Here is a 22,155-nt window from a genome sequence, read left to right as displayed (position 1 = left end):
CAGAGCTGGAGAGGTGGAACAGCAGAGCTGGAGAGGTGGAACAGCAGAGCTGGAGAGGTGGAACAGCAGAGCTGGAGAGGTGGAACAGCAGAGCTGGAGAGGTGGAACAGCAGAGCTGGAGAGGTGAAACAGCAGAGCTGGAGAGGTCGAATAGCAGAGCTGGAGAGACGGAACAGCAGAGCTGGAGAGGTAGAATAGCAGAGCTGGAGAGATGGAACAGCAGAGCTGGAGAGGTGGAACAGCAGAGCTGGAGAGGTGGAACAGCAGAGCTGGAGAGATGGAACAGCAGAGCTGGAGAGGTGGAACAGCAGAGCTGGAGAGGTGGAACAGCAGAGCTGGAGAGATAGAACAGCAGAGCTGGAGAGATGGAACAGCAGAGCTGGAGAGGTGGAACAGCAGAGCTGGAGAGGTGGAACAGCAGAGCTGGAGAGGTGGAACAGCAGAGCTGGAGAGGTGGAACAGCAGAGCTGGAGAGATGGAACAGCAGAGCTGGAGAGGTGGAACAGCAGAGCTGGAGAGGTGGAACAGCAGAGCTGGAGAGGTGGAACAGCAGAGCTGGAGAGGTGGAACAGCAGAGCTGGAAAAAAAGAACTGCAGAGCTGGAGAGGTGGAACAGCAGAGCTGGAGAGATGGAACAGCAGAGCTGGAGAGGTGGAACAGCAGAGCTGGAGAGATGGAACAGCAGAGCTGGAGAGATGGAACAGCAGAGCTGGAGAGATGGAACAGCAGAGCTGGAGAGATGGAACAGCAGAGCTGGAGAGGTGGAACAGCAGAGCTGGAGAGATAGAACAGCAGAGCTGGAGAGATGGAACAGCAGAGCTGGAGAGGTGGAACAGCAGAGCTGGAGAGGTGGAACAGCAGAGCTGGAGAGGTGGAACAGCAGAGCTGGAGAGGTGGAACAGCAGAGCTGGAGAGATGGAACAGCAGAGCTGGAGAGGTGGAACAGCAGAGCTGGAAAAAAAGAACTGCAGAGCTGGAGAGGTGGAACAGCAGAGCTGGAGAGATGGAACAGCAGAGCTGGAGAGGTGGAACAGCAGAGCTGGAGAGATGGAACAGCAGAGCTGGAGAGGTGGAACAGCAGAGCTGGAAAAAAAGAACTGCAGAGGTGGAGAGATAGAACAGCAGATGATACATGAAGAAGATGTGGGGGTAGACGTAACCAGTAAGGTCACTATATTCAGCTCAGTGTCAGGTCTCGCACAGCTGTCCACAAGTGGTAATGGAGGGCCCACAGCAATAGAGATGGAAACTGGAATAGAAGCAATAAATACAGGTACAAATAATAGCGCTATATAAGAGGACACAGCAATGCTAAATCATATGGGAGACCCAACTACCCAGTCCTCCGGGGACCCCCATAACTCTGCTGGGCTCATGTCTGGAGGAGGAGTCATGTAATCCTAGTGGCAGCAGCACATTACAAAATATTACAGGAGATATCAACATATTACAAATATTAGAGGAGATATCAAGCTCTTCACCATATCTTAGCTCCTCCCCATCATAACTCCTCCCCATCATAACTCCTCCCTTTATTTTACTCATTGGGGGTCAGTTACCTGTAGGTTATGACTATTCTGTCCTGGCGGTCCCAGATCATCTCTCTCTTACGGTGGGCTCCTGCTTACACACAGAAGCCAATCTAAGCTGAGCTGCAGTATAAAGCAAAGGGGGAAGAATATTATTAGAACATTTAATGGATTCCTGGCTCCGGGGGACTGACTGATGACCTCACAGGGACAGGTTCCATACACTGATGACCTCACAGGGACAGGTTCCATACACTGATGACCTCACAGGGACAGGTTCCATACACTGATGACATCACACTGACTGTTGACTTCACAGTGACTAATGACCTCACAGGGACAGGTTCCATACACTGATGATCTCACAGGGACAGGTTCCATACACTGATGACCTCACAGGGACAGGTTCCATACACTGATGACCTCACAGGGACAGGTTCCATACACTGATGACCTCACAGGGACAGGTTCCACACACAGATGACCTCACAGGGACAGGTTCTATAAACTGATGACATCACACAGACTAATGACCACACAGGGACAGGTTCCACACACAGATGACCTCACAGGGACAGGTTCCACACACAGATGACCTCACAGGGACAGGTTCTATACACTGATGACATCACACTGACTGTTGACTTCACAGTGACTAATGACCTCACAGGGACAGGTTCCATACACTGATGACCTCACAGGGACAGGTTCCATACACTGATGACATCACACACACCCATATAATACATAAAGGTTTATTATAAACAGAAGGTGCTAAGGATTTCCCAGGATTCATCAGAAGATCAGACATGGAGCTGCTGGATCAGTCACTTCTCGGGTTTCTCGTCCGGTTCTCTCACCAGGGCGAGTAACTTGTCCAGTTTTGCCACTTCCACCTCTGGGCCTTTGGTGACTTCTTGTCCCTTCTTCTCCTGAAACATAAAAATACCCCAAAATCCTGAGAACTAAAGCAATGAATACTGTGATAATATGGCCGCTGCCGCACATCCAGGTAACGTTACAGGAGACGTCCCGCACTATAGCAGGTAATGTTACAGGAGACGTCCCGCTCTACAGCCGGTGATATTACAGGAGACGTCCCGCTCTACAGCCGGTGATATTACAGGAGATGTCCCGCTCTACAGCCGGTGATATTACAGGAGACGTCCCACTCTACAGCCGGTGATATTACAGGAGACGTCCCGCTCTACAGCTGGTAACGTTACAGGAGACGTCCCGCTCTACAGCCGGTGATATTACAGGAGACGTCCCGCTCTACAGCTGGTAACGTTACAGGAGACGTCCCGCTCTACAGCCGGTGATATTACAGGAGACATCCCGCTCTACAGACGGTGATATTACAGGAGACGTCCCGCTCTATAGCCGGTAATATTACAGGAGACGTCCCGCTCTACAGCCGGTGATATTACAGGAGACGTCCTGCTCTACAGCCGGTGATATTACAGGAGACGTCCTGCTCTACAGCCGGTGATATTACAGGAGACGTCCCGCTCTACAGCCGGTAATATTACAGGAGACGTCCCGCTCTACAGCCGGTAATATTACAGGAGACGTCCCGCTCTACAGCCGGTAATGTTATAGGAGACGTCCCGCTCTACAGCCGGTAATGTTATAGGAGACGTCCCGCTCTACAGCTGGTAATGTTATAGGAGACGTCCCGCTCTACAGCCGGTAATGTTACAGGAGACGTCCCGCTCTACAACCGGTAACATTACAGGAGACGTCCCGCTCTACAACCGGTAATATTACAGGAGACATCACGCTCTACAGCCGGTAATGTTACAGGAGACGTCCCGCTCTACAGCCGGTAATATTACAGGAGACATCACGCTCTACAGCCGGTAATGTTACAGGAGACGTCCCGCTCTACAGCCGGTGATATTACAGGAGACGTCCCGCTCTACAGCCGGTAATGTTACAGGAGACGTCCCGCTCTACAACCGGTAACGTTACAGGAGACGTCCCGCTCTACAGCCGGTGATATTACAGGAGACATCACGCTCTACAGCCGGTAATGTTATAGGAGACGCCCCGCTCTACAACCGGTAACATTACAGGAGACGTCCCGCTCTACAACCGGTAACATTACAGGAGACGTCCCGCTCTACAACCGGTAACATTACAGGAGACATCACGCTCTACAGCTGGTAACATTACAGGAGACGTCCCGCTCTACAGCCGGTAATGTTACAGGAGACGTCCCGCTCTACAGCCGGTAATATTACAGGAGACATCACGCTCTACAGCCGGTAATGTTATAGGAGACGTCCCGCTCTACAACCGGTAACATTACAGGAGACGTCCCGCTCTACAGCCGGTGATATTACAGGAGACGTCCCGCTCTACAACCGGTAACATTACAGGAGACGTCCCGCTCTACAGCCGGTAATATTACAGGAGACGTCCCGCTCTACAGCCGGTAATATTACAGGAGACATCACGCTCTACAGCCGGTAATGTTACAGGAGACGTCCCACTCTACAGCCGGTAATATTACAGGAGACGTCCCGCTCTACAGCCGGTAATGTTACAGGAGACGTCCCGCTCTACAACCGGTAACATTACAGGAGACGTCCCGCTCTACAGCCGGTAACATTACAGGAGACGTCCCGCTCTACAGCCGGTAATATTACAGGAGACGTCCCACTCTACAGCCGGTAATATTACAGGAGACGTCCCACTCTACAGCCGGTAATATTACAGGAGACGTCCCGCTCTACAACCGGTAATATTACAGGAGACGTCCCACTCTACAGCCGGTGATATTACAGGAGACGTCCCGCTCTACAACCGGTAACATTACAGGAGACGTCCCACTCTACAGCCGGTGATATTACAGGAGACATTACGCTCTACAGCCGGTAATGTTATAGGAGATGTCCCGCTCTACAGCCGGTAATATTACAGGAGACATCACGCTCTACAGCCGGTAACGTTACAGGAGACGTCCCACTCTACAACCAGTAACATTACAGGAGACGTCCCGCACTATAGCTGGTAACATTACGGGAGACGTCCTGCTCTCCAGACGGTAACATTACAGGTGATGTCCCGCTCTACAGCCGGTAATAAAACAGGAGACGTCCCGCTCTACAGCCGGTAATGTTACAGGAGACGTTACTCATAATCACACATGGGGGGGGTTCCTCACACTCGGGATCACACATGGCGGGGGGGGGGGGGAGGAGGGTTCTTCACATAGGATCACACATGGCGGGGGGGGGGGGGTCTCCTCACACAGGATCACCAATGGCGGGGGTCTCCTCACACTCGGGATCACACATGGTGGGGTTCTCCTCACACTTTAAGGGGGTCTCCTCACACAGGATCACCAATGGCGGGGGTGTTCTCACACATGGCAGGGGTGGGGGGTTCTTCACATAGGATCACACATGGCAGGGGGGGTCTCCTCACACAGGATCACTAATGGCGGGGGTCTCCTCACATGATGTCACATGGCAGGGGTCTCCTCACACATGGGGGGGGTCTCCTTTGTTAGGCAGACATTGGGGATTGTATGATTTTTGTGGGGTCTCTGGGGTCCTCGCTGTTTTCTTTCTGCCTCTGCGTTTCATCTGTGTCAGCCCGGGAGGTCAGTGAGAAGATGGCGTCTCCGGGTGGCATTTCCATGGACAGATGAGGAGACGTAACATTTCAGATGATGGCTCCGGGGCCGCGCGTGGGGGGGGGGGGGGGAAGGGATGATTTCTTGTTTCTCTGGAGAGAAGACCCCCGGACGATGGGGTCAGCGCTGCTTCCAGGAGATTATAGGAAAGAATTGAGGAGCTCAGAATTGATGGGAGTGATACCCACCCCGAATCCCCCCTATAGTACAAGTGGGGGGGGGGATACTATGTCACAGGACATATATAGGGGGATACTATGTAACAGGATATATAGGGGGATACTATGTAACAGGATATATAGGGGGATACTATGTAACAGGATATATAGGGGGATACTATGTAACAGGATATATAGGGGGATACTATGTAACAGGATATATAAAGGGGGATACTATGTAACAGGATATATAAAGGGGGATACAATTCGGGTATATATTGGGGGATACTATTAGGACACATATTGGGGGGATACTATTAGGATATATATTGGGGGATACTATTAGGATACATGTTGGGAGGATACTATTAGGATATATATTGGGGGATACTATTAGGATATATATTGGGGGATACTATTAGGATACATATTGGGGGGATACTATTAGGATACATGTTGGGGGGATACTATTAGGATACATATTGGGGGATACTATTAGGACACATATTGGGGGGATACTATTAGGACACATATTGGGGGATACTATTAGGATACATGTTGGGGGGATACTATTAGGATATATATTGGGGGATACTATTAGGACACATATTGGGGGGATACTATTAGGATACATATTGGGGGATACTATTAGGATACATATTGGGGGATACTATTAGGATATATATTGGGGGATACTATTAGGATACATATTGGGGGATACTATTAGGACACATATTGGGGGGATACTATTAGGATATATATTGGGGGATACTATCAGGATATATATTGGGGGGATACTATGAGGATATATATTGGGGGATACTATTAGGATACATATTGGGGGATACTATGAGGACACATATTGGGGGATACTATTAGGATACATGTTGGGGGATACTATTAGGAAACATATTGGGGGGATACTATTAGGATACATATTGGGGGATACTATTAGGATACATGTTGGGGGGATACTATGAGGACACATATTGGGGGATACTATTAGGATATATATTGGGGGGATACTATTAGGATACATATTGGGGGGATACTATTAGGATACATATTGGGGGATACTATTAGGATACATATTGGGGGGATACTATTAGGATACATATTGGGGGATACTATGAGGACACATATTGGGGGATACTATTAGGATATATATTGGGGGGATACTATTAGGATACATAGTGGGGGATACTATTAGGATACATATTGGGGGGATACTATCAGGATACATATTGGGGGGATACTATTAGGATACATATTGGGGGGATACTATTAGGATATATATTGGGGATACTATTAGGATACATATTGGGGGGATACTATTAGGACACATATTGGGGGATACTATTAGGACACATATTGGGGGGATACTATTAGGATACATGTTGGGGGGATACTATTAGGACACATATTGGGGGGATACTATTAGGACACATGTTGGGGGGATACTATTAGGACACATATTGGGGGGATACTATGAGGAAACATATTGGGGGGATACTATTAGGATACATATTGGGGGGATACTATTAGGATACATGTTGGGGGATACTATTAGGATATATATTGGGGGATACTATTAGGATATATATTGGGGGGATACTATTAGGATATATATTGGGGATACTATTAGGATACATATTGGGGGGATACTATTAGGATACATATTGGGGGATACTATTAGGATACATATTGGGGGGATACTATTAGGATACATATTGGGGGATACTATTAGGATACATGTTGGGGGATACTATTAGGATATATATTGGGGGATACTATTAGGATATATATTGGGGGGATACTATTAGGACACATATTGGGGGGATACTATTAGGATACATATTGGGGGGATACTATTAGGATATATATTGAGGGATACTATTAGGACACATATTGGGGGGATACTATTAGGACACATATTGGGGGGATACTATTAGGATACATATTGGGGGATACTATTAGGATACATGTTGGGGGATACTATTAGGATATATATTGGGGGATACTATTAGGATACATATTGGGGGATACTATTAGGATACATATTGGGGGATACTATTAGGATACATATTTGGGGGATACTATTAGGATATATATTGGGGAATACTATTAGGATATATATTGGGGGATACTATTAGGACTCATATTGGGGGGATACTATTAGGATACATGTTGGGGGATACTATTAGGATATATAAAGGGGGATACTATTAGGATATATAAAGGGGGATACTATGTAACAGGATATATAGGGGGATACTATGTAATAGGATATATAGGGGGATACTATGTAATAGGATATATAGGGGGATACTATGTAACAGGATATATAGGGGGATACTATGTAACAGGATATATAAAGGGGGATACTATGTAATAGGATATATATATAGGGGGATACTATGTAACAGGATATATAGGGGGATACTATGTAACAGGATATATAGGGGGATACTATGTAACAGGATATATAAAGGGGGATACTATGTAATAGGATATATATAAAGGGGGATACTATGTAAAAGGATATATAGGGGGATACTATGTAACAGGATATATAGGGGGATACTATGTAACAGGATATATAAAGGGGGATACTATGTAAAAGGATATATAAAGGGGGATACAATTCGGGTATATATTGGGGGATACTATTAGGATATATATTGGGGGATACTATTAGGACACATATTGGGGGGATACTATTAGGATACATGTTGGGGGATACTATTAGGATATATATTGGGGGATACTATTAGGATATATATTGGGGGGATACTATTAGGACACATATTGGGGGGATACTATTAGGATATATATTGGGGGATACTATTAGGATATATATTGGGGGATACTATGAGGACACATATTGGGGGGATACTATTAGGACACATATTGGGGGATACTATTAGGAAACATATTGAGGGATACTATTAGGGAACATATTGGGGGATACTATTAGGATACATATTGGGGGATACTATTAGGACACATATTGGGGGGATACTATTAGGATATATATTGGGGGATACTATTAGGATATATATTGAGGGATACTATTAGGAAACATATTGAGGGATACTATTAGGACACATATTGGGGGGTACTATTAGGATATATATTGGGGGGATACTATGAGGACACATATTGGGGGGATAATATGAGGACACATATTGGGGGGATACTATTAGGATATATATTGGGGGATACTATTAGGATACATATTGGGGGGATACTATTAGGATACATGTTGGGGGATACTATTAGGATATATATTGGGGGGATACTATTAGGATATATATTGGGGGGATACTATTAGGATATATATTGGGGGGATACTATTAGGAAACATATTGAGGGATACTATTAGGGAACATATTGGGGGATACTATTAGGATATATATTGGGGGGATACTATTAGGATATATATTGGGGGATACTATTAGGATATATATTGGGGGATACTATTAGGATATATATTGGGGGATACTATTAGGACACATATTGGGGGGATACTATTAGGAAACATATTGAGGGGATACTATTAGGACACATATTGGGGGGATACTATTAGGGAACATATTGAGGGGATACTATTAGGATATATATTGAGGGATACTATTAGGACACATATTGGGGGGATTGTATGTGATGCAGCAGAGTTGATGGGTTACTCCCCCTCCCCCATTCACTCACAGATTACTCTATGGAGCGGATATAGTTAGAGGATATATATGTAGGTCATACATTGAGCTCTAATGGAAGATTTACTTAGAGTGAAGACATCATGGGGTCCGGATAAAAGCCTCATTAATCACATAGCGGTCCGGGCGATCCGTGCAGAAAGCTCTGAGCTGGTAATAACACACAGCCCCAGGGGTGACACCATCACAGACCTGTTATCTGCAGCCACATGGATGCCCAGCGCTCCCTACAGGGACGGGAATAATGCAGTTTATACTGAGAAACCCTGATCCCCCTACATCAGAAGATCAGCGCTGCAGCAGCATACAGCGGGGGACCCGGCCCTAAGACACAAGAGCCGCTCGGCACTCAGCAGGTGTTCTACTCACCAACTAGCTACTGTCACTTTAAGAGGAATCATGGGATCAGACACTCCAGAGACCCCCCTCCTCTTACTGTAGAGAATCCTTTTTTCCCACACATACACAATGTTGCCTCTTCTTGCTGTAGAGAACGCTTTCCTCCACACATACACAATGTTGCCTCCTAATACTTTAGAGAATCCTTTCCTCCACACACAGAATGTCACTTCCTCTTACTGTAGAGAATCTTTTCCTCCACACATACACAATGTCCCCTCTTCTTGCTGTAGAGAACGCTTTCCTCCACACATACACAATGTTCCCTCCTCTTACTGTAGAGAATCCTTTCCTCCACACACACACAATGTCGCCTCCTCTTACTGTAGAGAATCCTTTCCTCCACACACACACAATGTTCCCTCCTCTTACTGTAGATAATCCTTTCCTCCACACACAGAATGTCACCTCCTCTTACTGTAGAGAATCCTTTCCTCTACACACACACACACACACACAATGTCGCCTCCTCTTACTGAAGAGAATCCTTTCCTCCACACATACACAATGTTCCCTCCTCTTACTGTAGAGAATCCTTTCCTCCACACATACACAATGTTCCCTCCTCTTACTGTAGAGAATCCTTTCCTCCACACATACACAATGTCGTCTCCTCTTACTCTGCTGCAGTTCAGAGTCAGCACAAACGTATGAAGCCCATAAAGTTGGTCATTACCGTTTCAGGATTCACCATCCTGTGTGTACAAGAGGATCAGCGCTATAGCTGATCACTATATACCCTGTGTACGGCATTTTCACCAGTTTTCCTCCATATAAGTCTCAGTTGTTCCTGATATAGTGGGTGTAGCCTCCATATACAGGAGAGGAGATCCTGCCCCTGTACGTCTATACCATAACCTGAGGAGGAGCAGCAGCAGCATGGAGGACATTGGAGAGCAGTGTAAGCTGTGACTCTATGGACAGGTGTAATCTGATCCCTCAGTGATCTGAGCGAGGTTGGTGAATTTTTCCGCTGGTGGAGGGCAGCCGCAGATTATCTCATGAATGTAGAATATTTAGGATCCTACCTACCCCCGACTGGTGCGGAACAATCACCCTGATCGGAGCCGCTGAGCGCACAATATTATTACATTATTAATTCCTCGGAATAGCAGAGCGTTCTGCGGCACTGCGCACATGTTCTTACAATAGGAGCCGACCCCCCGTCCTCTCCGCCCCCCGAGATTGTGACGACGCTGCGATCTGCATTGATGCCACAAATAGAGGCGACAGTCGGCCATTCATCAGACAGGTGCGGTATTAATGGCTCATCACTGCCTCGTCTCCGGATACGGCACAGCAGAGCGCGCGCCATCTGCACACCACTATTACAGGAAGCCTGCGGATGATGGGTTATAGCTGTCTCATAATACAGCAATGTCTGCTAAACTGGGGCTAAACTACAACTCCCATCGGGCGATGACAGCCGCAATTATACAGGATGACAGAACCATAGAAACAGCGCCCCCCCCCATCCTAAGGTCGTGTGTGGTATTACAACCTGGCTACATTTACTGCAATACCGCCCACAGCCTGATGACAGGAGTGGCGCTGTTCCTGGCAGCTGTGCTTCTCTGATGCTGGATCAGCCCGGGGTGGGGGCTGCTGTACTCCCACCATTTATACTGCACATGTCCCCGGAGCAGGGGCTGATGGGATACGCCGTCCCCGCACTGATTTGACTGCTGTTTGGTGTCGGCTGCCAAACTACAACCCCCAGGATGTCTGAGTGGACGGCGGGAGTCCTGGGAGAGCTGCCACGTCCCCCAAATCACTCAATACATGAAAGGTCCAGCAGAGAAATAATAATGGACCAGATGACCGAAGGGATCCGACTAATCCGGCCCGAAATAGAAACACGTCGTACAGCAGCCAGACCGCGGCCAGGAACATCACTCCCATCATCCTCACCAGTATACAGCACACAGCGGGGACGGGAGACCGCGGCCAGGAACATCACTCCCATCATCCTCACCAGTATACAGCACACAGCAGGGACGGGAGACGGCGGCCAGGAACATCACTCCCATCATCCTCACCAGTATACAGCACACAGCAGGGACGGGAGACGGCGGCCAGGAACATCACTCCCATCATCCTCACCAGTATACAGCACACAGCAGGGACGGGAGACGGCGGCCAGGAACATCACTCCCATCATCCTCACCAGTATACAGCACACAGCAGGGACGGGAGACCGCGGCCAGGAACATCACTCCCATCATCCTACAACCAGTATACAGCACACAGCAGGGACGGGAGACCGCGGCCAGGAACATCACTCCCATCATCCTCACCAGTATACAGCACACAGCAGGGACGGGAGACCACGGCCAGGAACATCACTCCCATCATCCTCACCAGTATACAGCACACAGCAGGGACGGGAGACGGCGGCCAGGAACATCACTCCCATCATCCTCACCAGTATACAGCACACAGCAGGGACGGGAGACGACAGCCAGGAACATCACTCCCATCATCCTCACCAGTATACAGCACACAGCAGGGACGGGAGACCGCGGCCAGGAACATCACTCCCATCATCCTACAACCAGTATACAGCACACAGCAGGGACGGGAGACGGCGGCCAGGAACATCACTCCCATCATCCTCACCAGTATACAGCACACAGCAGGGACGGGAGACCGCAGCCAGGAACATCACTCCCATCATCCTCACCAGTATACAGCACACAGCAGGGAAGGGAGACCGCGGCCAGGAACATCACTTCCATCATCCTTACCAGTATACAGCACACAGCAGGGACAGGCGACGGCGGCCAGGAACATCACTCCCATCATCCTCACCAGTATACAGCACACAGCAGGGACAGGCGACGGCGGCCAGGAACATCACTACCATCATCCTTACCAGTATACAGCACACAGCGGGGACGGGAGACCGCGGCCAGGAACATCACTCCCATCATCCTCACCAGTATACAGCACACAGCAGGGACGGGAGACCGCGGCCAGGAACATCACTCCCATCATCCTCACCAGTATACAGCACACAGCAGGGACGGGAGACGGCGGCCAGGATCATCACTCCCATCATCCTCACCAGTATACAGCACACAGCAGGGACGGGAGACCGCGGCCAGGAACATCACTCCCATCATCCTCACCAGTATACAGCACACAGCAGGGACGGGAGACCGCGGCCAGGAACATCACTCCCATCATCCTCACCAGTATACAGCACACAGCAGGGACGGGAGACCGCAGCCAGGAACATCACTCCCATCATCCTCACCAGTATACAGCACACAGCAGGGACGGGAGACGGCGGCCAGGAACATCACTCCCATCATCCTCACCAGTATACAGCACACAGCAGGGACGGGAGACCGCGGCCAGGAACATCACTCCCATCATCCTCACCAGTATACAGCACACAGCAGGGACGGGAGACCGCGGCCAGGAACATCACTCCCATCATCCTCACCAGTATACAGCACACAGCAGGGACGGGAGACCGCGGCCAGGAACATCACTCCCATCATCCTCACCAGTATACAGCACACAGCAGGGACGGGAGACCGCGGCCAGGATCATCACTCCCATCATCCTCACCAGTATACAGCACACAGCAGGGACGGGAGACCGCGGCCAGGAACATCACTCCCATCATCCTCACCAGTATACAGCACACAGCAGGGACGGGAGACCGCGGCCAGGAACATCACTCCCATCATCCTCACCAGTATACAGCACACAGCAGGGACGGGAGACGGCGGCCAGGAACATCACTCCCATCATCCTCACCAGTATACAGCACACAGCAGGGACGGGAGACGGCGGCCAGGAACATCACTCCCATCATCCTCATCAGTATACAGCACACAGCAGGGACGGGAGACGGCGGCCAGGAACATCACTCCCATCATCCTCACCAGTATACAGCACACAGCAGGGACGGGAGACCGCAGCCAGGAACATCACTCCCATCATCCTCACCAGTATACAGCACACAGCAGGGACAGGAGACCGCGGCCAGGAACATCACTCCCATCATCCTCACCAGTATACAGCACACAGCAGGGAAGGGAGACCGCGGCCAGGAACATCACTCCCATCATCCTTACCAGTATACAGCACACAGCAGGGACAGGCGACGGCGGCCAGGAACATCACTCCCATCATCCTCACCAGTATACAGCACACAGCAGGGACGGGAGACCGCGGCCAGAATCATCACTACCATCATCCTTACCAGTATACAGCACACAGCGGGGACGGGAGACCGCGGGCAGGAACATCACTCCCATCATCCTCACCAGTATACAGCACACAGCAGGGACGGGAGACGGCGGCCAGGAACATCACTCCCATCATCCTCACCAGTATACAGCACACAGCAGGGACGGGAGACCGCGGCCAGGAACATCACTCCCATCATCCTCACCAGTATACAGCACACAGCAGGGACGGGAGACGGCGGCCAGGATCATCACTCCCATCATCCTCACCAGTATACAGCACACAGCAGGGACGGGAGACCGCGGCCAGGAACATCACTCCCATCATCCTCACCAGTATACAGCACACAGCAGGGACGGGAGACCGCGGCCAGGAACATCACTCCCATCATCCTCACCAGTATACAGCACACAGCAGGGACGGGAGACGGCAGCCAGGAACATCACTCCCATCATCCTCACCAGTATACAACACACAGCAGGGACGGGAGACTGCGGCCAGGAACATCACTCCCATCATCCTCACCAGTATACAGCACACAGCAGGGACGGGAGACCGCGGCCAGGAACATCACTCCCATCATCCTCACCAGTATACAGCACACAGCAGGGACGGGAGAGCGCGGCCAGGAACATCACTCCCATCATCCTCACCAGTATACAGCACACAGCAGGGACAGGAGACCGCGGCCAGGAACATCACTCCCATCATCCTCACCAGTATACAGCACACAGCAGGGACGGGAGACCGCGGCCAGGAACATCACTCCCATCATCCTCACCAGTATACAGCACACAGCAGGGACGGGAGACCGCGGCCAGGAACATCACTCCCATCATCCTCATCAGTATACAGCACACAGCAGGGACAAGAGACCGCGGCCAGGAACATCACTCCCATCATCCTCACCAGTATACAGCACACAGCAGGGACGGGAGACCGCAGCCAGGAACATCACTCCCATCATCCTCACCAGTATACAGCACACAGCAGGGACGGGAGACGGCGGCCAGGAACATCACTCCCATCATCCTCACCAGTATACAGCACACAGCAGGGACAGGAGACCGCGGCCAGGAACATCACTCCCATCATCCTCACCAGTATACAGCACACAGCGGGGACGAGGGGACCGCACCCTGGAACATCACTCCCATCATCCTCACCAGTATACAGCACACAGCAGGGACAGGAGACGGTGGCCAGGAACATCACTCCCATCATCCACACAAGTATACAGCACACAGCGGGGACGAGTGACCCCGGCCAGGAACATCACTCCCATCATCCTCACCAGTATACAGCACACAGCAGGGACGGGAGACGGCGACCAGGAACATCACTCCCATCATCCTCACCAGTATACAGCACACAGCGGGGACGGGAGACCGCGGCCAGGAACATCACTCCCATCATCCTCACCAGTATACAGCACACAGCAGGGAGGGGAGAGGGCGGCCACAAACATCACTCCCATCATCCTCACCAGTATACGGCATACAGCAGGGACAGAAGACGGCGGCCAGGAACATCACTCCCATCATCCTCACAAGTATACAGCACACAGAGGGGACGAGAGACGGCGGCCAGGAATATCACTCCCATCATCCTCACCAGTAAACAGCACACAGCGGGGACGGGAGACGGCGGCCAGGAACATCACTCCCATCATCCTCACCAGTATACAGCACACAGCGGGGACGGGAGACCGCGGCCAGGAACATCACTCCCATCATCCTCACCAGTATACAGCACACAGCGGGGACGGGAGACCGCGGCCAGGAACATCACTCCCATCATCCTCACCAGTATACAGCACACAGCAGGGACGGGAGACCGCAGCCAGGAACATCACTCCCATCATCCTCACCAGTATACAGCACACAGCAGGGACGGGAGACCGCGGCCAGGAACATCACTCCCATCATCCTCACCAGTATACAGCACACAGCGGGGACGAGGGGACCGCACCCTGGAACATCACTCCCATCATCCTCACCAGTATACAGCACACAGCAGGGACAGGAGACGGTGGCCAGGAACATCACTCCCATCATCCACACAAGTATACAGCACACAGCGGGGACGAGTGACCCCGGCCAGGAACATCACTCCCATCATCCTCACCAGTATACAGCACACAGCAGGGACGGGAGACGGCGACCAGGAACATCACTCCCATCATCCTCACCAGTATACAGCACACAGCAGGGAGGGGAGAGGGCGGCCACAAACATCACTCCCATCATCCTCACCAGTATACGGCATACAGCAGGGACAGAAGACGGCGGCCAGGAACATCACTCCCATCATCCTCACAAGTATACAGCACACAGAGGGGACGAGAGACGGCGGCCAGGAATATCACTCCCATCATCCTCACCAGTATACAGCACACAGCGGGGACGGGAGACGGCGGCCAGGAACATCACTCCCATCATCCTCACCAGTATACAGCACACAGCGGGGACGGGAGACCGCGGCCAGGAACATCACTCCCATCATCCTCACCAGTATACAGCACACAGCGGGGACGGGAGACCGCGGCCAGGAACATCACTCCCATCATCCTCACCAGTATACAGCACACAGCGGGGACGGGAGACGGCGGCCAGGAACATCACTCCCATCATCCTCACCAGTATACAGCACACAGCAGGGACGGGAGACCGCGGCCAGGAACATCACTCCCATCATCCTCACCAGTATACAGCACACAGCGGGGACCGGAGACCGAGGCCAGGAACATCACTCCCATCATCCTCACCAGTATACAGCATACAGCAGGGACAGGAGACGGCGGCCAGGAACATCACTCCCATCATCCTCACCATTATACAGCACACAGCAGGGACGGGAGACCGCGGCCAGGAACATCACTCCCATCATCCTCACCAGTATACACCACACAGCAGGGACCGGAGACCGCGGCCAGGAATATCACTCCCATCATCCTCACCAGTATACAGCACAAAGCAGGGACGGGAGACCGCGGCCAGGAACATCATTACCATCATCCTCACCAGTATACACCACACAGCAGGGACCGGAGACCGCGGCCAGGAACATCACTCCCATCATCCTCACCAGTATACAGCACACAGCAGGGACGGGAGAGCGCGGCCAGGAACATCACTCCCATCATCCTCACAAGTATACAGCACACAGCGGGGACGAGTGACCCCGGCCAGGAACATCACTCCCATCATCCTACAACCAGTATACAGCACACAGCAGGGACGGGAGAGCGCGGCCAGGAACATCACTCCCATCATCCTCACCAGTATACAGCACACAGCGGGAACGGGAGACCGCGGCCAGGAACATCACTCCCATCATCCTCACCAGTATACAGCATACAGCGGGAACGGGAGACCGCGGCCAGGAACATCACTCCCATCATCCTCACCAGTATACAGCATACAGCGGGAACGGGAGACCCCGGCCAGGAACATCACTCCCATCATCCTCACCAGTATACAGTACACAGCGGGGACGAGTGACCCCGGCCAGGAACATCACTCCCATCATCCTCACCAGTATACAGCACACAGCGGGGACGGGAGACGGCGGCCAGGAACATCACTCCCATCATCCTACAACCAGTATACAGCACACAGCGGGGACGGGAGACCGCAGCCAGGAACATCACTCCCATCATCCTCACAAGTATACAGCACACAGCAGGGACGGGAGACGGCGGGCAGGAACATCACTCCCATCATCCTCACCAGTATACAGCACACAGCGGGGACGGGAGACGGCGACCAGGAACATCACACCTCTCTCTCTCCTCTATACCTCCCGTCACCTCTCTCCTCTATACCTCCCGTCACCTCTCTCTCCTCTATACCTCCCGTCACCTCTCTCTCCTCTATACCTTCCGTCACCTCTCTCCTCTATACCTCCTGTCACCTCTCTCTCCTCTATACCTCCTGTCACACCTCTCTCCTCTATACCTCCTGTCACCTCTCTCTCCTCTATACCTCCCGTCACACCTCTATGATATATACCTCCTGTCACACCTCTCTCTCCTCTATACCTCCCGTCACCTCTCTCTCCTCTATACCTCCCGTCACCTCTCTCTCCTCTATACCTTCCGTCACCTCTCTCCTCTATACCTCCTGTCACCTCTCTCTCCTCTATACCTCCTGTCACACCTCTCTCCTCTATACCTCCTGTCACCTCTCTCTCCTCTATACCTCCCGTCACACCTCTATGATATATACCTCCTGTCACACCTCTCTCCTCTATACCTCCTGTCACACCTCTCTCTCCTCTATACCTCCTGTCACACCTCTCTCCTCTATACCTCCCGTCACCTCTCTCTCCTCTATACCTCCCGTCACACCTCTATGATATATATCTCCCGTCTCACCTCTATGCTATATACCTCCTGTCACACCTCTATGCTATATACCTCCTGTCACACCTTTATGCTATATACCTCCTGTCACACCTCTCTCTCCTCTATACCTCCCGTCACCTCTCTCTCCTCTATACCTCCCCCGTCTCACCTCTATGCTATATACCTCCCGTCACACCTCTATGCTATATACCTCCCGTCACACCTCTATGCTATATACCTCCCGTCACACCTCTATGCTATATACCTCCGGTCACCTCTCTCTCTTTTATACCTCCCGTCACACCTCTATGCTATATACCTCCTGTCACACCTCTATGCTATATACCTCCTGTCACACCTCTATGCTATATACCTCCCGTCACACCTCTATGCTATATACCTCCGGTCACACCTCTATGCTATATACCTCCCGTCACACCTCTATGCTATATACCTCCGGTCACACCTCTATGCTATATACCTCCTGTCACACCTGTATGCTATATACCTCCCGTCACCTCTCTCTCTCCTCTATACCTCCCGTCACCTCTCTCTCCTCTATACCTCCCGTCACCTCTCTCTCCTCTATACCTCCCGTCACGCCTCTATGCTATATACCTCCCGTCACACCTCTATGCTATATACCTCCGGTCACACCTCTATGCTATATACCTCCGGTCACACCTCTATGCTATATACCTCCTGTCACACCTCTATGCTATATACCTCCGGTCACACCTCTATGCTATATACCTCCCGTCACGCCTCTATGCTATATACCTCCCGTCACACCTCTATGCTATATACCTCCTGTCACACCTCTATGCTATATACCTCCTGTCACACCTCTATGCTATATACCTCCCGTCACACCTCTATGCTATATACCTCCCGTCACACCTCTATGCTATATACCTCCTGTCACACCTCTATGCTATATACCTCCTGTCACACCTCTATGCTATATACCTCCCGTCTCACCTCTATGCTATATACCTCCTGTCACACCTCTATGCTATATACCTCCCGTCACACCTCTATACGTCCCGGTATACTTTGCTCTTTTTTGTGCTGTTTCCTCGCTCGCTCTTTTGCTCGCTCTGATCTTCAGAGATGTTGCGGGTTTTGATGTTCCTCGGCCCCGATGACACGTGCGGCCATGTTGGAGCAGCATTGTCCTCTGCTCATTATTCCGGACCCTGCGGTGGATCCGTCACCAGCAGCACCGCTGACATTGATGGGATTGTTCTGATCACAACACTCAGATGTTTAATGGGCTTCCTGCTAATAGATCCAGCAATATGGCGTCTGCTCAGAACAGACAACATCCTCCATCCCTGATAATCTGCAGATCTGTAGCCACGGATCAGGATCAGGTAATGGCCGACGGATCAGTAATCATACAGGATGTCAGGCTCTACTGCAGTCCTAGAGTTTTGTTCATGCACCAGGAGGCTCAGGCTGAACCCTTATCCTGACCCACGACTTCTCACAGCTGAAGGTTTGTTACCTTTGCCTCCAGTCTAGTCAATTCTCACAGCCGGACAAGCTGCACCAGCACTGATACATTGTAACAAACCTCCAGAGCAGGAAATGTACAAGACACTGGAGTTAGGTACCTTCAGTTTTTAGATCTGGTCACATGACGTATACGTTCGGCCTTCTATATGGAAGTCTTCCCCAGCCTGAAGTTTCCAGCTGTTGCAAAACTACAACTCCCAGCATGCCCTGACAGCTATAGGCTGTGTAGTGGTTCCCCTTCAGCTGGAAGCCACAGGTCAGAGGTCAATGTGCTTGGTCACGTGACCATAATCCGCAGCGATGAGCGCCTGCAGGATGTTTGGGATTATTAGACGCCTGCGACGAGTGTTTTCCCCCGATAACGCGATCCGCTGGTCACAACAAAGAAACATCCGGAAAAGGTTAATGGGATCCGACGAGCGATCACAGCGACTAATTACAGCCCAGACACTGTGGCTGCCGCTGCCTGCTGCCCCCAGCACCACAGACAGCAACACGTCCTTGTGTCCTTCTCACTAGACAGCGGCGGCAGCAGCACTCATTCAGCTCTCCCAGACTCCTGAACAACAAACCTGCTGCTGCAGCAGCAGTCATCCAGCTCTCCCAGACGGGTAACTACAGATGTATCACCACACAGTGATGGGATATCATCCAGCGCTCCTATACACTATACAGATATGATATCACCCAGCTTTCCTATACACTATACAGATATGATATCACCCAGCTTTCCTATACACTATACAGATATGATATCACCCAGCTTTCCTATACACTATACAGATATGATATCACCCAGCTTTCCTATACACTATACAGATATGATATCACCCAGCTTTCCTATACACTATACAGATATGATATCACCCAGCATTCCTATACACTATACAGATATGATATCACCCAGCTTTCCTATACACTATACAGATATGATATCACCCAGCTTTCCTACACACTATACAGATATGATATCACCCAGCTTTCCTATACACTATACAGATATGATATCACCCAGCTTTCCTATACACTATACAGATATGATATCACCCAGCTTTCCTATACACTATACAGATATGATATCACCCAGCTTTCCTATACACTATACAGATATGATATCACCCAGCTTTCCTACACACTATAGTGATGGGATATCACCCAGCTTTCCTACACACTATAGTGATGGGATATCACCCAGCTTTCCTATACACTATACAGATATGATATCACCCAGCTTTCCTATACACTATACAGATATGATATCACCCAGCTTTCCTATACACTATAGTGATGGGATATCACCCAGCTTTCCTACACACTATAATGATGGGATATCACCCAGCTTTCCTATACACTATACAGATATGATATCACCCAGCTTTCCTATACACTATACAGATATGATATCACCCAGCTTTCCTATACACTATAGTGATGGGATATCACCCAGCTTCCCTATACACTATAGTGATGGGATATCACCCAGCTTTCCTATACACTATAGTGATGGGATATCACCCAGCTTTCCTACACACTATAATGATGGGATATCACCCAGCTTTCCTATACACTATACAGATATGATATCACCCAGCTTTCCTATACACTATAGTGATGGGATATCACCCAGCTTTCCTATACACTATAGTGATGGGATATCACCCAGCTTTCCTATACACTATAGTGATGGGATATCACCCAGCTTTCCTACACACTATAGTGATGGGATATCACCCAGCTTTCCTATACACTATACAGATATGATATCACCCAGCTTTCCTATACACGATACAGATATGATATCACCCAGCTTTCCTATACACTATACAGATATGATATCACCCAGCTTTCCTATACACTATACAGATATGATATCACCCAGCTTTCCTATACACTATACAGATATGATATCACCCAGCTTTCCTATACACTATACAGATATGATATCACCCAGCTTTCCTATACACTATACAGATATGATATCACCCAGCTTTCCTATACACTATAGTGATGGGATATCACCCAGCTTTCCTATACACTATACAGATATGATATCACCCAGCTTTCCTATACACTATACAGATATGATATCACCCAGCTTTCCTATACACTATAGTGATGGGATATCACCCAGATTTCCTATACACTATAGTGATGGGATATCACCCAGCTTTCCTATACACTATACAGATATGATATCACCCAGCTTTCCTATACACTATAGTGATGGGATATCACCCAGCTTTCCTACACACTATAGTGATGGGATATCACCCAGCTTCCCTATACACTATAGTGATGGGATATCACCCAGCTTTCCTACACACTATAGTGATGGGATATCACCCAGCTTTCCTATACACTATACAGATATGATATCACCCAGCTTTCCTATACACTATACAGATATGATATCACCCAGCTTTCCTATACACTATACAGATATGATATCACCCAGCTTTCCTATACACTATACAGATATGATATCACCCAGCTTTCCTATACACTATACAGATATGATATCACCCAGCTTTCCTACACACTATAGTGATGGGATATCACCCAGCTTTCTTATACACTATACAGATATGATATCACCCAGCTTTCCTATACACTATACAGATATGATATC

At 49.9% G+C, this 22,155-nt stretch overlaps 1 protein-coding gene across 2 annotated transcripts in view; it reads right to left on the bottom strand.

The window, feature by feature from the left end:
- Positions 1-2,270: 2,270 nt before the first annotated feature.
- DNAI1 (dynein axonemal intermediate chain 1) overlaps positions 2,271-22,155 on the bottom strand; it is an 82,792-nt gene continuing 62,907 nt past the window's right edge. For both annotated transcript variants that reach the window (XM_069964874.1, XM_069964875.1), the window contains exon 21: positions 2,271-2,461. In XM_069964874.1, coding sequence (XP_069820975.1) covers positions 2,357-2,461 — 105 coding nt within the window. In that variant the 3' untranslated portion in view covers positions 2,271-2,356. The remainder of the gene's footprint in view (positions 2,462-22,155) is intronic.

Source organism: Dendropsophus ebraccatus, chromosome 3 (assembly GCF_027789765.1).
Source record: "Dendropsophus ebraccatus isolate aDenEbr1 chromosome 3, aDenEbr1.pat, whole genome shotgun sequence".
NCBI lineage: Eukaryota > Metazoa > Chordata > Amphibia > Anura > Hylidae > Dendropsophus > Dendropsophus ebraccatus.
Note: the sequence above shows the minus strand (reverse complement) of the source record. Positions and strands in the feature narration are given on the sequence as shown.